Below are 21555 nucleotides of genomic sequence, written 5' to 3' on the forward strand. Positions count from 1 at the left end.
AATTTTCCTTTTGAATCATCTAGGTATAATTTCATCTGATCAGCAACACAAATTCCTTTTTTAGATCAACAAAGAGGTACTCATAAGAGCTAGACTGGTAAGTTTTCACACCTTGCTCCCATTTACAGTATTTACTGAACATGTGTCTGTAAAATACCAGGTTCGAGTGATAACGGGTTATTGTACACATTATGCAGATATCAATCTTGTCTAGTTAGAAATTCGGATGTGAAAGTGAAAAGCGTTCTTAGACAGCCATTATGCCTTGGAGACCTTTTCGATTTGAGATTCTAAGAGACTTAGGAATCAAATATTAATAAATTGAGGATAAGGTCCTTTTCAAGTACAGACTCGAGTGACGTTGTTGTGCTGATCTTTAAGACCCGTTTGAAATCGTTGCAACATCGTCTCTCTTTGAATTAACGCCATGTTTGACAAACGAGAGGAGAGGAAACTCTGCAATCGCCACATTGTAAATAAAATATGTAAGAACGCAGAATTAACGCATGAAAACTTGACGGCGGAAAAACCTACACGGCAATTTTCTTTAAATCTGTTCACGATTTAGAAAAGCAACTCAGTGCATCATGAAGTTAGACGACAATATTTTAATATGGTCAATTATCGCTTCAGTGCTTGTCTAAAATTCTGAAGGATCCTTGCCTGGACAGTCGCAAAGTTGGCAATTCTTTGGAAAAACCCGTATAACAATTATGAAGTTTTTGCCGGTGGGATAAATTTTATTTCGCATAGAAACGAACTAAAAGGGTCATCTAATCGTTGCACCAGAGGCGGTCTATGGAACAAGGATCCCTAAAAAAACGCAATGGACGGACTAATATCACCTCAATACCACAAAGTGGGATTCTTTTTATCAAAAGCATGATCAACCGAGCAACGCCGCCACACTAAACTACAAGTGTTCCTTCTTTACTGCGGTTAGCCGAAGTGGTAGCAGAATTAGTAGACTTCGTTTTATTACGCAGTACTAATTGGTAATTAGAAGTAGCATAAATGATATTCAGACGCCTGACTCAAAAGGACATTAACTACCGCAAAAGCCGCTATATTCACCTCGAACCAGTCCGAACGCGAAAGAAGCTGAAAAACGAGCTGTTTGTTTTGGCTCGAAACAGACTGTTTGCAAACCTCTCATACGAAGACAGGGGTTATCATATTTGCTGATGTGCCACTTTGTTTATCGATTGGACCAGGAGCCTATGACCTCGAAGCGTCTGAATTCTCCTACATCTGGCCAATCTGAAGCAAGGGTGCAATTTTTGCCCTAACATGTGTCATGAAATGGGTTGATACGCGGCCCAAAACCAGTTACCAATTAACTTCAATCTTTCACAAAAAGTAAGTCCGTGAGTCTTGCTTCCTAGTCACAGTTTCCAGGTGACAATTGATTCGCGTGATCATTGCGGGAGACGAGTTTTGCCGCACACGCGCGAGCTCGCAGACCATGACGTGATACACTCGCGTGCACAGTGGCAGTAACGGGCACCGTCCACAGACATTCGACATAAAACTTCGTTAGACTGGTAAGAGGGCCGTATGAAAAGCCTTACGGCCAGGCGAGATGCGAACTGAAAGTAAAAAGGAAGAAAATTAGTCAGGTTGGGAACTAGCTGCGTTTGTCCTGTACGTTATCATCTCAAGCCAGATATTTTCCCGTGTGGCTCTCCGGTCTCTCACCATGACAACCGACAACCCACTGCAGCATGCACATGATACAAAATAAATATGTCAGATACTTAATATACGTCATCTTCAGGTCTTGCATCTCGTTACTCTTAATTTTCCTTTTGAATTACTTAAGTATAATTTCATCTGATCAGTTTGGATCTGCGACAGAAATTCCTTTTTTAGACCAACAAAGAGGTACTAGAGGTAAGAGCTAGACTGGTAAGTTTTCATATCTTGTTCCCATTAACGGAAAATGTGTCTGTAAAACACAAGGTTCAAATGATGAAGTGTTTTTGTACGTGTTATGCAGATATCAATCTTGTATAATTAGGAATTGGAAGGTGAAAGTGAAAAGCGTTCTTCGACAGCCAATATGCCTTAGAGATCTTTTCGATTTGAGATTCTAAGGGACTAAGGAATCAAATATTAATCAATTGAGGATAAAAGGAAATACTTGGGTGCTGAGTTCGCAACGGTATGTCCTTTCCAAGTACAGACTCAAGTGTCGTTGTTATGCAACTAATCTTTGAGATTTGTTTGGAATCATTGCAACATCGTCTCTCTTTAAATTAACGTCATGTTTGAGAAACGAGAATAAAGGAAACTCTGCAATCGTCACATTGTAACAAAAGTATGTAAGAATGCAGAATTAACCCATGAAAACTTGACGGCGGAAAAACCTACACGGCAATTTTCTTTAAATCTGTTCACGATTTAGAAAAGCAACTCAATACATCATAGGAATTACGGTCGTTTCGCCTACGGGTCGTTTCGCCTACGGTCTGTTCGCCTACGGTTAGAGTCGATTCGCCTACGTCTCATATGTCAGTTCGCCTACGTGTTAAAACATGTGTTACAACAGTTGATTCATCTACTTTATGTGCGATCTCGCTCGGATCCTAGTCGGTCGATTCAATTCCTAGAGCGTGACTCATAAAGTCAAGCCTATCGAAGTTAAATAATTGTAAATAAGGAGCGTTCGTTTACCTGAAAATTTCCGTTTTTTTTTCCCACCTTTTGTGTAGGTTGTTACTTTAATCTAAACCTTGGTTATTTGAACCAAGTCCAAACGTGAACACGAACGTTTATTTATCTTACTTAGTCCGAAGTATATGAATATGATTACCGATTTAACAAGCCGCAACATTGAAATAAAAAGTTACATCAAGCTGTGTAGTGTGAACAAGCTAATTTTGTGGTAAGTACTGTGTATGCTAATGAAAACTCTCACCTCCCTTAGTATGAGCGCCGCTCAAGTCACAGGTCTACACAAAGGACGCTTTAAGTTTTTATATTATTTGTCTGTTAGATGAAAGTACGCAAACGGAGTAACTCAGAATACCCGGACACATTACATACATAAACTAGTTTATAGAGATAAAAGATTCAACGAGTCGCCCGCCAAATCGACGCAGAAATTGAACCGACTGTCAAGTCAAGCCGAAGCTAATTTCGTATATGTTAATGAAAAGTCTCACCTTCTTTAGTTTAGGCGCCGCTCACGCTTCACAAGTCTACACAAAGACCGTAAACAGTGGTTTGTTTACTGCTCTGCTCGCGCTTTACACGACCACACAAAGACCGTAAACGGTGGTTAATTTCATTTTAATACACATCTTAATGCTCAGTTTTACAATCGCACGTTTCTTAAATCATTTTAAGCAAAATATCTTTCACACATTCGTAGACGACCGGGTTCCGCCATAATAAAGTTTTTAAAAACGAACTTAGATGTTTTAGCGCGTTGTTTTTCTAGCCATCGAGGATAGAATGAAAGGAATAATACAAGGAACAAAGACTTTTAATAATTCCGATTTAAAGCTTCAACATCTGACTCGTAGGCGAACTGACATATAAGACGTAGGCGAATCGACTCTAACCGTAGGCGAACAGACCGTAGGCGAAACGACCCGTAGGCGAAACGACCGGATACCCATCATAGAGCTAGACAACAATATTTACATATGGTGAATTATCGCTTCAGTGCTTGTCTAAACTTCTCAAGGATCCTTACTTAGACAGTCGCAAAGTTGGAAATCCTTTCGAAAAACCTGTATAGCAATTATGGAATTTTTGCTAGTTGGATAAATCTTACTTCCCACAGAAACGAACTAAAAGGGTCATCTACTCGTTTCGATAGAGGCGGTCTATGGAACAAGGATCCTTAACAATGCGCAATGGACGGACTTATATCACCTCAATACCACAAAGTGGGATTCTTTTATCAAAGGCATGATCAACTGAGCAACGCCGCCGCACTAAACTACAAATGTTCCTTCTTTACTGCGGTTAGCCGAAGTGGTAGCAGAATTAGTAGATTTCATTTTATTGCGCAGTATTAATTGGTAACTAGGATATTTCGACATTTCAGTCAATGTGCTTTCAAGATAGCAAGAAGGTGAAAAATATGAACGGCGAACCTACAATTCACTTTGAGTTTTCTGGATTTGTAAAAGTTGTTAACAGGAATTACGGTCGTTTCGCCTACGGGTCGTTTCGCCTACGGTCTGTTCGCCTACGGTTAGAGTCGATTCGCCTACGTCTCATATGTCAGTTCGCCTACGTGTTAAAACATGTGTTACAACAGTTGATTCATCTACTTTATGTGCGATCTCGCTCGGATCCTAGTCGGTCGATTCAATTCCTAGAGCGTGACTCATAAAGTCAAGCCTATCGAAGTTAAATAATTGTAAATAAGGAGCGTTCGTTTACCTGAAAATTTCCGTTTTTTTTTCCCACCTTTTGTGTAGGTTGTTACTTTAATCTAAACCTTGGTTATTTGAACCAAGTCCAAACGTGAACACGAACGTTTATTTATCTTACTTAGTCCGAAGTATATGAATATGATTACCGATTTAACAAGCCGCAACATTGAAATAAAAAGTTACATCAAGCTGTGTAGTGTGAACAAGCTAATTTTGTGGTAAGTACTGTGTATGCTAATGAAAACTCTCACCTCCCTTAGTATGAGCGCCGCTCAAGTCACAGGTCTACACAAAGGACGCTTTAAGTTTTTATATTATTTGTCTGTTAGATGAAAGTACGCAAACGGAGTAACTCAGAATACCCGGACACATTACATACATAAACTAGTTTATAGAGATAAAAGATTCAACGAGTCGCCCGCCAAATCGACGCAGAAATTGAACCGACTGTCAAGTCAAGCCGAAGCTAATTTCGTATATGTTAATGAAAAGTCTCACCTTCTTTAGTTTAGGCGCCGCTCACGCTTCACAAGTCTACACAAAGACCGTAAACAGTGGTTTGTTTACTGCTCTGCTCGCGCTTTACACGACCACACAAAGACCGTAAACGGTGGTTAATTTCATTTTAATACACATCTTAATGCTCAGTTTTACAATCGCACGTTTCTTAAATCATTTTAAGCAAAATATCTTTCACACATTCGTAGACGACCGGGTTCCGCCATAATAAAGTTTTTAAAAACGAACTTAGATGTTTTAGCGCGTTGTTTTTCTAGCCATCGAGGATAGAATGAAAGGAATAATACAAGGAACAAAGACTTTTAATAATTCCGATTTAAAGCTTCAACATCTGACTCGTAGGCGAACTGACATATAAGACGTAGGCGAATCGACTCTAACCGTAGGCGAACAGACCGTAGGCGAAACGACCCGTAGGCGAAACGACCGGATACCGTTAACAGAAGTTAGCTTGACTGAGGTAAATGATATTTTCAAGACCAGATTTACTTTTGAAGTTTTGTTTGACTGAAGATTTAAGGCTGACTTAAAGTAGTGTCTGAATTTCAGACGTAATACTACACATTGTTATTTTCTCTCAGAGGGCACGGTAACGAATCTTGCAGTCTGATTGGTTTTTTAGCGCGGTCTGTATTTTCCTATCTCTGCCCACGGGCACGGTAACACTTTCGTGAGTCACTGAGAACATCTCTCACTTCGTTACCATTCATCATATATAAATTTTGTTTATCCGGCTGGGCATTACTTTCAAGCAAAGTCATGATTTTGAGCAAATCAAGTTCATTCTTGATAACTTGTTAATCGTCTCTTTTCTCACTCCCAAATCACTTTAGAGTTGCCGACAGAAAATTGTTTTCGAAACGAATTTCTGGTAGCAAATGTGTCATTAAATGGGTTGATATGCGGCCTAAAACCAGTTATCAATTAACTTTATTCCTTCACAAAAAGTAACTCAGTTAGTCTTACTCCTTAAGCTTTCAGGTGACAAGTTATTCGCGTGATCATTGCTTCCCTCCTGCTCGGCGGTGATCTCTCGTAGACTTCTAACGTACTCGGTTGCCTAACCGTTTCCACATAACTCCTTAAACTTAGTAAAAGTTTTGCTCTCTTCCTTGGGTCTTTGTCGGGCACATCATGTGTTTGTAGTTCGGGAAGATGCTTCGGGTTGATGTGTAGCATGGAGTTTGGCGTCAACGCTGGAAGCTGGACATCCTCTTCAAGATACCTCAAGGGGCGGTTATTATGCTCTACGTCAAAATCAAGAACTACTTCTAATTCTGCCCAGCGGGGCGTTACATTACCAATCGTCGTATAGGCTTAAAGAGGCTGATAATTAATGGTTAGGCCAGCTAGGAGCTCATGAAACCTTTCGTCTTGTTGGTCCTTCTTCAACCAGTTCTCAGCAGCATTGAATGTAGACCCATTTTGCGAATAGATTATCTCCGGTCTCCCCCTTTGTGCTATGAACTGCTTGAGGCTTGCCATGAACTCGAAGGTTTCCAAGGACTTCAGTAGGTGAAGGTGAACAGCTCTGGTTAGACTGTAGGCGTACAAGACTAATTTCGCCTTGCTCTCGGCTTTGGCTCTAGATGTGTAGCGAATAGGTCCCGCGAAGTCTACTTCTATTACTTGAAAAGGTTTTGAATCTTCTGTTCTGGTTTTGGGTAGATTTCCTGTCAGCGAGGCCAAGGACGTCCAGGGAACACAACTGCTCATAGTCGGTGTAAGCTGACTGTCTGACTGTGTTAGCAGCATGTGGCTCGTAACATCCTCGCCTCTCGGAGACATAACGGTCCATCCAAAAAGTGTTTTCTCGGCAACAGGTTCTCCTGGTTTTCCGACTCTTTTGCGGTATTTGTTTCGATTGTGGCGTACGTGCTCGCGCCTAAGACAAGGACAGACAGGGAATTTAATTTCTTGTGTCGATGTGTATCATCTTCACTCCCTTGAGGTGGTCGTATTTTCTTAGCAAAGTCGCATAATTGGGTTTATGAACTTTCGTTAGTTCAATGTTTATGTTGAATTTTCCATTAACGGCTCCAAGGGTCGTAGAACAAATCTCTACATTAGTGGTGGATGATCCAAGCATCATGTCAATTCTTTTAGTCGCGGTTTCTTCTGGTCCTTTGTTGAGAAGAGAGAGATAAGTTTACTTGAGGCGTACGAACCCGTCAATTTCCACAAGAATGATAGGATAAATGACTTCTTTGTTTTCTGATCGATGAGCTGTCAAAATTCCTTCGGTTTTCACTTCCCTTGATGAGCCGCAGATTTAAGTGTAATGCCGTTTACCACCAGGCGGTGTGCGCACTCCGATTGCGTTGCATTGTGGTAGTTTCAATTTCAATATGGCGGTGAAAGCAGCAGAATTCGGCAGATTTTGACTGAACATTCCGTAAAACTAAGGCCGTTCCTTTTTCTTTTCAACATGGGCAAATGTAACTTGATTTATTCTGAATGTGTAAAAGTATTTTTTGTACGTATTTGTCGCGTATTCTATGTTTTCTTGTATGTAAATTGAGGCCAGATTTCAAGAAGGTCAAATTTGATGTACGTCGTAGTTTGGAGCCTTTCAAAGATTTGGATGGCCGCTCTAATCCTTCTTTAACAGCTCTGACCAAACACTCTCCAACGGTACATGTGTTTCTTGCATGTTAAGTGCGGGTGTTTGAGACCGATTATGGCCGAGAAAAGGCCTATTGTTGCGTTACACAGCGTTACTATTGTATACTCAATTGTGTTGTAAATCTACTTTCCTAAGTAAAAGGAAATTTACTTATCGCGAGTGTTGTACGGTAAATCTACTATCTTGATCACTGAATGAAGGACAGTTGAATTTGAGCTATGAACGGAGTCACTTGACCAATGAATAACTCTACAATGCGCACGGCGACACACCGGGTAAGCCGGAAAGCAAAAGGCAGTCGATCGTTAAAAGTTGTTGAAAGCTTGAGCGACTCCTGTCATCCGCTTGCGCTTTAAATCTTCTAACCTGAAAGTTAAGCTGTTATTGGGATATCCTTTAATGACTTTCGTTTGTGATGTGATATTAAGGGTTAGTTTTAAGGTGCCTTTTCCCCATCTTTATGTTCTTGAGGTTTGGCAAAGCCGAATGAGATTGTGTTATAAATGGTAATATTTTCATGTGTGCGCGTTATTTCCTTTGTTTTTGTTTTCAAGTATCAGTCTCTCCCGCAGAAAATACAATATGTCAAAACCTTATTCTAAGTATTCTCTATTCTTTAAGCATATTAGAAACTATGCACGTTTTTTAATTAACGTTGAGCGAGACGAATTGGGTGTCAGGAGGCGTAAGGCTTCTCCTTTCGCGAACCCGTATTCACGCCTTTAAGTATATGACATGGAAAATAGTTCGTGTATTAAAAGGTCGCTACCTCTTTGAAATGCGTTTGCGTGTCAAGAGACGATTCCCCGTTAAATAACTCGCGAATTTGATATTATTCGCACAGCCATCGGCTGTGAGTGTAACTGCTGCCAAATGAATATATTCTCGGGCAAGGCTGCAGTTACGATTCTTTCTAAATCTCTTCAATTGCCTTCTAACAACGGATTTGTCATGGAGGAATAACAGGAGTCGCACAGGTCCGCAAACACTTTTTAACTTTCGAAGGAACGGCAACAGACAGTGAATTTCCTTTACATTCCACGTTTATTCACGAAATCTTGCTACTACCAAAGATGTTCACACGACCGCGACAGAATGCAAATGACAACGCAATCCGAGTGCGCACACCGCATGGCTTACCAGTGTTGACATGTTGCGGTACTCTTGCATTCCGATGATTTATGCGGGCTAGCGCAATTGAAAGAGAGCTTCTTCGTGACCAGAAATTCTTTTCGTTCTGACGGTAAGGCAATTTTTCTATATTCTGACGATTTGTGATCCTCTTCTTGGCAATAAACGCACTTTCGTAGCTTCTTTTGTGGAGCTTGGAACACGCGGTCTCGTTTCCGGAATAGGTGAGAATCTTCCATTTGGAAATAAAATATATTAAAGTTCATAGTTTGTAGCCAAAACTTTACTTAGGAGGGCTGATTGTCTACCATCATCACTCGATTCGAAGGCTGAGGAGAGGAAATATGTTTCCAATGTCCTAAAGGCAAATGGCTATACAAAAACTTTTCTCCGTAACTGCCAAAAACCAGTTACAAATAGTAACGCTCTTGATGAAAGGGAACCAGCGACTGGTTTTGCTGTTATTCCTTACATACAGGGTGTTACTGAACCCATCAAGAGAATTTTGAATAGCCACAACGTTAAAGTTGCTCAAAAACCTTTTCAGACTTTGGGGCATATTTTCGCCAAACCTAAGGATCCTGTCACGAAAGAACAACGAACCGACGCCATTTATTCTATTCCTTGCAATGACTGTGATAACGAATACATCGGACAGACCAAACGCCAGTTTGGTACACGGTTAAAAGAGCACCAAAAAGCGGTTTTTCTTTGCAAAAAGGAAAATTCAGCCTTATCGGAGCATACTTGCCTAACCAACCATACAATTGGGTGGGATAATTCTAAAATTATCACTACTAATCGGCGTTACCACCAGCGCCTTTGTTTGGAGGCTTGGCACATTAACTCCGCCCACGCTCCTTTAAATCGTGACGATGGCGGTCTGCTTCCTGACGCCTATTTACACCTCGTCAGAAAAAAGGCCGCTAATTAGTGATCATATAAAAGGACCTCTTGTTGCAGCGTTTAGATCACCCCTGATGAAGGCACTAGACAGGAGTGTCGAAACGTTGGGTCTATGAATTGTAACTTCTTCGGTTACATTCATTAAATCTGCAAACCAGTGTAGCTTCAAACTATGTTCCATTTGGAAGTTGTTTCGGGTTTCCGTCAACTGCTCTGCTTCCCAAATCGGTCTGTAACGATCGCTACGGCTCTGTTGTATCCTTCAGCTGAATGCGGTAAAGTTTGGACTGTTCTCCTCACTCTGACGTCAAGTAGTTCTCTTAGATTCGTAAACTTGGTCACAGGTGGCACATTCGTCTTGTCAATTGTTAAGAATATTGGTCCAACAATCTTCTCGCTCTCGGGTTTCTGCTTCCATTTCTCTTTGTGCCAACCATTCTTCGAGATTTTCAATACCACTAGTCGCTTCTTCTATTTTTACATCAATCGTATCATTCCACTCACCAACTTCTTCATCGCTAACCTTCGCTTCTATCTTCATTGCTTCAAAGATTCTTCGCGCATTGTCAGTTTCAGTCATTAATTCCTTTAGACTTGTCATATGTCTCGCTCTTGCAGATCGTTTACCACCATAAAGGGCATCGGTTGTATTATCTTCAGCCCTATCAAGTTGTTGAAGCTTCGTTTTGAGAGCAGATTCGGCGTTTTATATGTTTTCAAGGTTTAGGCGTTTATGGTGTAGGCTTCGTTATTTGTTCAGATTTCATCGAAAGCACAAGGTAATTTGAGGACGTTTTAATGTATACCCACGATCCTCCCACCGTGGTCGCCAGGTTTCCTGGAATTCTCCGGCCGCTGGAATCAGTATCCAAGAAGGTCACAGAATCGATTTTGTAACTTTAATGAACATTCACAGGTTTCACAAGGTCTTCGCACGGTCAGAGGCTAACTTAAATCACATTGCTTCAAATTGACAACTAATTGGGTGTGTACTTTCCGGTTAATTTAGCCAACGATTACATAATAATGTGTACCCCAGTCCCCGACATAAGACAACGATTCGACAGACAGCTTTCAGAATTACGATTCGAAGCGATTGCTAATGTTTTTGTATCAAGGCTGGTACTTACATAAATAAAAGATAAATAAAAGGAAACCTCGTTTTTAACTTTATACATGACAAATTTTTGCGACCTCTGTGTACGAAATCCGCACGCCAGCGTGAAGCTCCGCCAGTACCAGTTGCTTTCACCAAAGATCTTTTTCTTTTCTTGACAGAGTGGTTCTCTTTCTTTGTTCTTATGGCTTGAATTTTTTTTCCTATTTTTACTAAGGACTTTCTCCTGCTTTTTATTTTTCCACGAGCAAAGATTTTGCCACAAGCAAAGAGCTTTCACGTGTGAATTTTCTCAAGAGTGCGATGTAAACAAAATATGCAAATCACTTTAAAAAACGAGCCCTCAGTGGATTCGTCCAAGTACGAGGTGATGACACCTTCCTGAACAATTGGCTTTTATTTCAAATTACATTTTTCTAAATAACTCGAGTGCTTTTGGAGATTTAAAAATATTTTTTCGCTTGGAGATGTTAGGTAAAATGTTTGAACTCAGGTTAGTCAAATGAAAGAAAAAACGATGTTTTTCTGCCTCTGAAGGTGGGTGATAAACATAGACGCACGTCATCTTTAAGTCTTGCATTTCATTATGCCTAGCCTTTTGAATTATTTAGGTATAATTTCATCTGATCAGGTCGGACTGCAACAGAAATTCCTATTTTAGATCAACAAAGAGGTACTCACAAGAGCTAGACTGGTAAATTTTCATATCTTATTCCCCTTTACAGTATTTATGGAACATGCGTCTGTAAAATACCAGGTTCGAGCGATGATGGGTTATTGTACACGTTATGCAAATATCAATCTTGTCGAAGTAAGAATTCGAAAGGGAAAGTGAAAAGCGTTCTTCGACAGCCATTATGCCTTGGAGATCTTTTCGATTTGAGATTCTAAGAGACTAAGGAATCAGATGTTAATCAATTGAGGATAAGAGGAAGTAGCTGGGTTGTGAATTCACAACGGTACGACCTTTCCAAGTACAGACACGAGTGTCGTTGTTATGCAACTGAACTTTAAGACTCGTTTGAAAATTATTGTAGCCTCGTCTCTCTTTGAATTGACGTCATGTTTGAGGATGGAGAGTAAAGGAAACTCTGCAATCGCCATATTGTAAAAAAAGTATGTAAGAATGCAGAATTAACGCATGAAATTTGACGACGGAAAAACCTACACGGCAATTTTCTTTAAATCTGTTCACGATTTAGAAAAGCAATTCAATGCATCACGACAAATTTTTACGTATGGTGAATTATCGCCTCATGCAGTGCTGGTCTAAAATTCTGAAGGATCCTTGCTTAGACAGTCGCAAAGTTTGTAATCCTTTCGAATTACCTGTATAGCAATTATGGAATTTTTGCCGGTGGGATAAATTTTATTTCGCTCAGACAAGAACTAAAAGGGTCATCTAATCGTTGCGCTGGAGGCGGTCTATGGAACTGGGATCCATGACAATAACCCGAATTAACTTCGAGGCATTATTTCATATAAGTCTTCGGTCCGATGAACTATAATTCTGCTGGATCCAAGACTAATTTCGCTTATCTGACAGACAGATACGTTTATGCAAATTTAAGGAGTAAAATTTCCACACAGCTCCATTATGCATTTAGTTCTTGGATAAAGAAAACAATAACTTAAACAATACATTGCCATTGATAAAACAGATTTGTTTTACAATAGTATGGGGCTGTGTGGAAATTTTACTAATAACTTTTCTTGAGAAGTTCCATAAATTAAATGTTAGTATCGTAAAAGAGATTGTTGTTCATCGTGGTGTTGAGTAATAATAACTTTGTCTCTGTCATTTGAAGTGTCGAACGCGAAGTTTCGACTGCTTACTGCTCGTCCTCATGAGGCGATGAGGTCGACTGCTCACGCGTTACCTTTTGTAGCACGGCGATCTATTACGTTCCAGTGGGTTCTGGTTTTCCAAGAGGTCTGACTCCAAGTTGTTCCATCAGCGGTTTGCCGAGGGAACAAAATGGAAAGGCGGTTTCCTGAGTAAACTTTGCTCGGCGGTTTGCTCCTACGGCATCAAAGGGCGCTTTTCATTCAACTAATTTATTCTTAAGATATATTAAAGTTTACAAGGCAACCAGGTGGACGATCAAACATAGTTTAAGGCTACTCTGGTTTAAAGATTTAATAACTGTAACAGAGAAGTTACAATTCAGACTCATTGGTCCAATGATTGATGGAGTCTATGAATTTTAACTTCTCGATTAAATTGATTGAATCCTTTAAACCAGCATCAAACCATGTCTAATTTATTCTTTTTTTCTCGTCAGACAGAAAGGACAGCGTTTTATAGTTGTTACAGAAGAAGGGAAATAATTTTTTGTTCTTAAAGTCGTACCAGAGAACCCTCAACAGAACACATACCACGAAGCAGACGGTAAGCTGGTCTTGAACTTTTTTCACGCGCGTTGCAATATCTTTGAAGGATAATAAACACAATAGCCTCTATTTAGCAAAAAACCATGCTCCTTGGACATCTGTTCCTCGAAGCTCACAATTCTTATTTCGAAACAGTTAACGTCCGCGGACAAATATCCGTGCATATTTTCGCGCGATATCGAGGCTATTATTTTATATTTTTGCGTCACGAAATTCACTTGGTTATCGCTTAAAGGGAGATCACTTAATGTGTTACGCGCTATACAGCGTTACAGCAGCTGGAGTGCTTTCACAGTAAAACTTAAAAGACATAATTCTACATCTATTGCTAGAATTCGGCTGGCCTGAATGCATCTTTCTTGATGCTTTGTTGCAATGATATTTTACTCTATGAAATATCCAACATACAGCGAGCAGCTGCCCATTGAAAACCGCGAAGGCCCGTATTATTTTGAGATCATTTCATGTACGGCTGCGTATGTTCGACGCTTAAATATGGGCCGGTAATTTATACCTGCAAAGTTCCAACAATATTTCGTCACACAATAATGATGAAGAATTAAATTTTTTACCCATTCATAAATTGCAGAGAAGCAATTATCCGTTTTCGTACCTGTGCATAATAACAAGGCAATTAACATTTGAAAAGCAGCAGGGTTTGCATCATAACAAGGTCACCCTTAGACTCACTCCTGTTAAAAGCTTGGCAATAAAGCGTGCAACTTTAAAATGGACCATTACAGAGACGCAGTTATCCGTATTTCCACAGTTGCAAGTGCGTATGTTCGTCGCTTCAATAATACCCGGTGATATTTTAACAGTATTTTGTCACAAAATAATGATGAGGAATTGATCCTTTTAATCATTGAAACAACGCAGAGAAACAGTTATCTGTTTTTCAACAGGTACAGCCCTTGAAATAGAGAAAATGGATGACCTCGATTATCGTGCTATCTCACCAGTCATCATGAAGGAGATGTCCAGCAGACAACGATTTGTTCGATTTGAGGAAAGACTAGACACGAGTGACATGTCATCTGACATGATGTTAAAAATAGCACATGGTAAGATTGATGTTCACACCCCCACTCTAAGAGAAAATCAAAGCTAAGAGACCTATACAGGCCCAGAAGAAAAAAATCTGATTGAAGCACAACACCTCCCGCAAAACCTGGTTGCATTAGGACTTACACACATGCTCATGATTATAGAACGCGCGTAATTAATGTCAGTCAAAGACAATTTTATTTTGGTCACGTTGAGCAGAAGAGCTGGTCGTAGTTCTGTAAACTAGTGCTAGAACGGAACAATTATTCATGGCTGCAACGGACTGAGAAGGCGTGACCATCCAGGACGCACAGAAGTGCATATTTTTAATTTGTCTCTTTTAAAATTGATAAGGTAAGAGTTGTCTCGTTTGCAGTCGTTCGTTTGTTTTCACGCGACACTTCCCCCAAGAGAATAAGGGGGGGGGGGGGGGGGTGACATCATGAAGCATTGCGTGACATTTCTTAGCACGACTGTGAAGGAGACTAGAGAAAGAGTAATTTTAGCCTGTGAGGCTCTCGTTATTAACGCTTCGGGACGATTATTTCTGCGCCCGCGAGAACGTATGAGGCCTCGTGCACCGCAAGCGGGCGAGAGGCCTTGGCACTGATAGTGCCAGACCCCGGCAAACCTCTCCCCAACTCGTCTCAAATCTTCCCGCGGGCGGAGAAGTTCTGGTCCTGCAGTGCTTATCATGAGGGCCTGCTAACGGATTGGAGTAGTTAATGAGCGTTTTTCTTTGAAGGAAAATATTTGAATGCCTGGAAAGGAGTGCCATTCTTGAAGGATTGTCTTAGTCTCGCAATAGTGCAGAAGTTATTTTGGGAAGAGAAGCCTCAGACAGTCATCGAGCTTGGCGCATGGAAGGGTGGATCAGCCTTGTGGTCAGCAGATATGCTGAAAATTTTAGGTGTGAAGTCACATGTCTTTTCTATGGACATCGATCTTTCTCTTCTGGATCCAGTCGCCAAGGAATGCCCTGATGTAACTTTCATTGAAGGAAATTCGAATGAAATCGAAAAATGCTTCCCTCCAGAATTGCTTCAGGTATGAAAACATATTGCCAATTATCATCCATCAAATGTTTTTTCTTGCGCGCGATTATTCTAGTCGTGTCACGTGATCTTATATGTCGCAGCCATAACTTGGGGATATCCGGTGATATTTCCCAAATGAGATTCGCTAATTTCTAGATATGTTTCTTTTCTTCGTTATGATTCAATTCACGATGAGAGGGTTTTTTTGTTGTTACAGAAGAAGGGACATATGTGTCTGTTAATGAAGTCGTACCAAAAAAGATTTGACAGATGCTAAGCAAAGGGACCTTCATTTGGTGCGAAAATATACTCATAGATTTGTCCTTGGACATTATCTGTTCCTCGTTGCTCACAGTTCTCCTCGAGTTTCGTTCTCGGAATACTGCTCGCCTCTGAGAACAGATGATTTCCTAGCATACTTTCTGGCCGGACGGAGGCTGTTGTTTATATTTTACTGAATTTGATGATCTATCTCTAACAAAGCTTAAATGTAAGAGAAACCGAAGTTGAGCCTAAGTAACTTTCACCCACAGACTCTCCCACATCCTTGGTTCATTACTGAAGACGTGCATATTAATATAGTTGAAGTACTGAAATACTTTGACAAATTTACGGAGCCTGGTGACTACATCTGTGTAGAAGATACTAATCCATTAGCACCAAACCAGCCTGGCCAGGGACTCATCAAAGAGCTTGGGTATACTCCGTTTGGACATTCGAAACTTGATAAGTTAAAGGAATTTATGAAAACTCATTCAGAGAGATACCTTGTTGACCAACTATATACAGACCTCTTTGGGTGAGTAACGAGTTCACATATTAAAAATCAGCTTCAAATTAAAGGCAATAGCTACAATAGGCAATAGCTTAGTCCCTGAGAATTTTTCGTTATTTGAGAAACGATAAATTCAGTGACAACAATTATTCCAAAGGCCGCCTATTTCCTTTGTCTCCGACCACCCACCCCCATCGGGAGCACTCGTTAAATCCCCCCCCCCCCCAGGTTTCTTTCGCTTTGGGATGACATTTAAAAGAAATTTTATTGGCTGTGAACAGACTAACAAAGATTCATATTTGATTATGACGGTGGATTTTTTTGCTTTTGTATGGCAGGTATAATGTTACATGGAACTCAAACGGTTTCCTCAAACGCGTTTAGAGGTCATTCATCGTGTCTCTCCTGGGTTTCAAGAAAGAATGATAGAAATCATTCAAAATAAGCTTGGTCAATTCATGGAATAAAAAACTATTTTGAAACAAATTAGTAGTTAATGATTCACTTCGCAGCAACAGTCGCCTGCTATTGTATTGGCAGCTTCTGCTTCCAAGTATTTTGGTCTTGGAAAGGTAAACTTATGGGCACCTTCAGATTAAGTGGTTTGTGACTTTTTAGTTCGAGAAAATTGCACCTTGCCTGATTTCGTGGCTGAACAGATCTATACACAGAAGTATTAAAATTATCTAGAGTGAAACTCGTTGAAAGTCTTGTGGGAGGAGGACGGGACAACCTTTGAAAATTCCTTTTACCCACGTGAACCAATTCTATCCTATTAACGACTGTGAATACATGAAAAATCATATCTGTAAACTGCGGTTTTTAAGAAATGAATATGAAAGTGATCTTCGTTGTGATGGTCACTACTTAAGCAGTAGTGAAAGTGAGGCCGTGATCTGAACCTATAACCTCTTCCTTTCTGTATAAAATGATTGTCACGTTATCCCCTCTTTTGAAAATTCCTATCAGGAGTTCCTTTCTCTAAATATTTTTTCTTATATTTTACTGTTTTCAGTTTAATCAGATCAAATTGTAAAATTTTGCTTATAATTTTTTAACCTTTCGGTGCGGCTGACGTGGCCAAATCCGGTTTTACGTGATTGCACGCCGTTCAAGAATTTTTCAGCTTCCTGTCGGGGTAAGCAAAACGTTGTCAGTCTCTGAGAACCTAACTACAATAGCCGATTGTTAAGGTGCCCTTTAAATCTAGGACACCTTTCGGAGCTTCTTTGTGTTCATCGCCTGAAGGTCAGGATAGGGGTATGTGTGCCTTTTAATGTTTCCTTTTTTTAATTATTTATTTTCTCAAGAAGTTATGATTGCTATGATTCGATGATTTGAAACGAATTGACGATTTCTCGTAAAGAAATTTCCCGAGATTATTTGACGCAACATTGTATCTCGAATTGAGTATGCTTCATTTTCATCTCCAGTTGCACATTTTGGTGAATTAGTGCGCATCCTTATTTTGTCTGTTTTCACACGTTGGACCATTATTTAAAATCTTCTTACATTATGTCAATCCGTGCTCCTCGTCTTCTGTATGTATGGCTTCACCCCCAAAAACCTGTCTATAGTACGCACTTAAAAATTCGATCGAAACTACATGTATTTGACTATTCTAACCGAAGTACATGTGACTTTTGGGTAAAGCTTCAAGTTAGAAGTGCTGAGAAGTTTGGTGTGATAGTGAGGATTGCAGTTGATCCAAGTCGTGCCGAAAAAGTGTTCCTGTCTACAAATTTGTGGGAAGTTTTCTTCTGCGAAAAGCGTACACATAGCGTTTTCTTGGTAGCATCAGGTCAGTGGCGATGAGTTCTTCAAAGATCGTGCAGTGACTGCAAATGATCGTGCTAAGTTACTTTGTCGAAAGAAAAGCATTACATGTTTCTTGAAGAAAGACCTGGCCTGAAGGAAGCTTTGTTAAGGTTTAGTCAGAAATGTTTTTTAATATTCTCATTCGTGTTTCGTTGCTCGAAGAAAGTTCTGCCAAAAGGCAGGAGGACAAGATCTTTGAAGATTTACGTCCGGTGACAAGTATAACGTATCGAGAAGTTAGCTATTAACACAATTTTGGCAGCTTTCTCTCTCATGAAAATAAATTATATTTGACCCGCGATGTTGTCTCTATTGCGAACAAAACCCTAAGTTAAGGTTATAGTTGGTATAGAAAATAGACATTGTACCTCGATTCGATTCACAAGTAGAACTGGTCGTGAGAGAAAAACACTTTTTGAAAAGTGTAGTGAGGAGTTCTTCAAAGATCGTGGAATGAAGTGACGTGCCATGTTATTTTGTCAGAAGAAAAGCATAACATTAAATTTTTGTTTCTTGAAGAAAGACCTGCCCTGTAGCAGGCCTTTCTAAGATACAGTCAGAAATGTGATTTGATACTCTCATTCGTGTTTCGTTGTTCGAAGAAAGTTCTGCCAAAAGGCAGGAAGAGGATTTACGTCCGGTGGCAAGTATAAAGTGGATAGAAGTAGTTGATTTACAGTTGGGCAGTAAAGGTTTCATCTGTCTCCAAAATTCACCAGGATTCTTAATGCTTGTAGAGGCCGTTTGGCAAAACGCTTTCATTCCCTTTCGGTTAAGGGATGTCACTTTGTTCCGTTGTTTACGATAAGACTGTCAGGAGTGTGACTTTGGGTTTTTCTTGTACTGTTTAAGAAGGCGATTCCGTGGAGACATTTCACGCGTTATTTCAGGAGTTATCCATCTTATTTGTTTCTTCTTCAAAGGGGCATGCAACTCGAGTACATCGTTATAAAGTTTCGACCAGTGTTCCCAGATATCATCGGAGTCTTCATAGAGATAGGCGGTATACCAAGGAACGTTTTGTAAAGCAGCAATAAAATCCTCTTCTTTGAAATGTTTGAAGCTACGGCATTCAATAATGCGAGGTTTAGGTCTTGGTAATTTGCATTTTCCGGTAGTGTAATACGACTAGCGGATTTCGATCCCCATTGTTCCACTGGGTTCTGGTTTTCCGAGAGGTCTGACTCCTGGGGCGGTTCCAGGATGTACTGAACGGTATACCAAGGAACGTTTTGTAAAGCAGCAATAAAATCCTCTTCTTTGAAATGTTTGAAGCTACGGCATTCAATAATGCGAGGTTTAGGTCTTGGTAATTTGCATTTTCCGATAGTGTAATACGACTAGCGGATTTCGATCCCCATTGTTCCACTGGGTTCTGGTTTTCCGAGAGGTCTGACTCCTGGGGCGGTTCCAGGATGTACTGAACGGGGGTTCGGGTAAACGTCTGCTGAAGGGAGACTATCCAAGGGGGTCGAGGGCATGCTTCCACTGGAACATTTTGAAATCTAGATCCTCGGAGAGGTGATATCCAGGTTTATTGAGTCGATGATTGTGGTTTGTTAATTGCCATTGAAAACAATCTCGGTTTTGAGCTATTTTAGACATATACTATGTCCATCAAACTCGTCAGAAACCGCACGTGTTGGAATGTTTTTTTTATTTCATTGTAGGGGGTTCGGCCGAACCACCCGAATCAATCCTGAATCCGCCTCAGGACTCCAAGTTGTTCCCTCGGCGGTTTGCTGAGGGAACAAAATGGAAAGGCGGTTTTATGGGCAGCCGTCACCGCCAAAAATACAGGCATAATAAATGGTTTGTAATAAACAGAAATGGTCTAATTGTCTTTTGGAGATGAACAAGTCGCCTTTGATGAAATGAAACATTCAAACAAAAAATGGTTTATACAATTCAGAAACTGTTGAACTGATTCAATAAAAACACGATTGGCCAAGTGTTGATTGAAATGGTTCAGTATCGAAATGACAAACGGTTCAGCTAAATGTACTTTAATTCAGTGACTTGACACAAACGGTTCAGAGTAGTGTGAAATAGCTTAAGTTATCGGCAAATGGTTAATCGTAAGCCGCAATGGTATAGTATCGCATCAATCTACTAACCGTAGAGAGAAATGGTTTAGCGTGACCACAAATGGTTTAGCGTGACCACAAAAGGTTTAGTGACCTATGACTTTCATATATTCTTAGCCGTTTAAAAGGTTTAGTACAAACCAAAATGGTTTAGTGTTACAGCAGTTGGTTTACGCCGTAACCGCCAAAAACACAAAAGTGAAATGGACAAGTCAAGCTCGAAATGGAACAGTCTATGTGGGGTCTTACGTCACAACCCTATAGTTTTTATAGTTTTTAGGCGCCCTTTGGTTGTAGTTTTGTCGTCTTAAACAATGAATCGCTTTATGATGATGCATTTTATCAGTATTTTTGCCATTCCTTTTGTTTCAGATTCTTAATTTATCTTTAGGTAGTAAAATGGAGAATTCTTACCATGGCCACGCGTAACCATGGGAAGAATTCTCCATTTAAAGTACAGCAGTTTTCACCATAAACTATTTATAGCTATTTAGTTTTTAACTATATAGTTTTTACAGTTTTTAGGCGCCCTCTAGTTGTAGTTTCGTCGTCTTAAAACAATGAATCACTTTACCACGTTTCCTAACAATAGTTCTGACTGTCTAGACTGTAAATGTGCTGTCGCGTAAAATGATGCATTTTATCAGTATTTTTGTCATTTCCTTTTGTTTCAGATTCTTATTTCATCTTGAGGTAGTAAAATAGAGAATTCTTACCATGGTTAGGCGTAACCATAGTAAAAATTCTCCATTTAAAGTACAGCAGTTTTCACAGTAAGAAACTGAAAAGAACAAAAGAACAATTTGAAACTGGCTAATAGCAATTTGAATTCCCAACACGGTTATGTCGAACTTATTAGGAATTTAAGACCTCAAGATAAAATTTCTAATAGTTAGGCTTAACTTAGTTTTAAAAAACTATAAAAATTGGAGGTTATAAAAATGTATGGTTTGGAACAATAGGAAAATATATTATTTACATTTTTTTACATTGACATGTATTGGGTCGGTAAAATCGTTAAGATATCACACCAACCGTAAAAATAAAACAAATAAATAAATAAAATTAGTAAATGAATTTATTATACCCATTTTGAAATCACTGGTGGTCCCTGTAATCTGATTGGCTCTAATTGGTGCTATTTATTCACGAATCGCACCATTTTTTGCTCTAAATTGTCTTTTTCCCAGCCAATTAGGAGGCTACACTAAAAACAACCAATCAAATTGCAGGAAAATGAAAGACAAAAGAGTATCATGTGGCAAATTTTGCAACTTCTGTTTCCAAAACTCTTATTTTTTGCCCCCCAAAAAAGGATGAATTAAATTTCTGACCTGCTCAGTACTACATCAATAAAATATTTGAACTGACCAAGTCCTGTATTTGGGCGATTTCAAAATGGATGTAGTAAAGTGGTAACTGAACCTCGTGTCGTGCAATTTTGGTCTGAAATGATACTTGTGATTTCAAATCGAACTCGCGCTGCACGCTCGTTCGATTTTGCAATCACGCGTATGATTTCAGCCCAAGTTGCACTCCACTCAATTTAATTACCATTATAAAATACAGATATATCACCATATAAGATAATGATATAAAAGTTAAATAAAGAAAACTATATAAACTATATACAATTATTATCTAAGAAAAGCTGATAACCTATATTTAAAAGTTTCTAAAGAGGTTGATGAAACAATGGCCTCA

At 39.6% G+C, this 21555-nt stretch overlaps 1 protein-coding gene across 8 annotated transcripts; it reads left to right on the plus strand.

Annotated features, from left to right (window-relative positions):
* On the plus strand, window positions 1–16432 carry LOC131788665 (rhamnosyl O-methyltransferase-like). Of its 8 annotated transcripts, none has more exons than XM_059105753.2 (6): window positions 1–97; window positions 12983–13085; window positions 13993–14151; window positions 14880–15181; window positions 15705–15970; window positions 16285–16432. In XM_059105753.2, exons 3-6 carry the CDS (start codon window positions 14016–14018, stop codon window positions 16328–16330), a joined length of 750 nt encoding a protein of 249 aa, XP_058961736.1. In that variant the 5' UTR covers window positions 1–97; window positions 12983–13085; window positions 13993–14015; the 3' UTR covers window positions 16331–16432. The 8 variants fall into 8 exon arrangements, with proteins under 8 accessions (XP_058961736.1, XP_058961732.1, XP_058961733.1 ...); XM_059105749.2 differs by having other exon boundaries at window positions 13–97; window positions 12979–13085; XM_059105750.2 differs by lacking the exon at window positions 1–97 and adding an exon at window positions 1757–1893.
* Window positions 16433–21555: the final 5123 nt, after the last annotated feature.

Source organism: Pocillopora verrucosa, chromosome 9 (genome assembly GCF_036669915.1).
Source record: "Pocillopora verrucosa isolate sample1 chromosome 9, ASM3666991v2, whole genome shotgun sequence".
In the NCBI taxonomy this organism is placed as follows: domain Eukaryota; kingdom Metazoa; phylum Cnidaria; class Anthozoa; order Scleractinia; family Pocilloporidae; genus Pocillopora; species Pocillopora verrucosa.

Bases quoted from the DNA above. Each gene is read 5' to 3' on its own strand.
- LOC131788665 (XM_059105753.2), top strand. From the start codon at position 14,016: ATGGATGACCTCGATTATCGTGCTATCTCACCAGTCATCATGAAGGAG. The intron at 15,182-15,704 runs GTATGAAAACAT...TTTCACCCACAG, and splicing joins TCCCTCCAGAATTGCTTCAG to ACTCTCCCACATCCTTGGTT. The intron at 15,971-16,284 runs GTGAGTAACGAG...TTTGTATGGCAG, and splicing joins CTATATACAGACCTCTTTGG to GTATAATGTTACATGGAACT.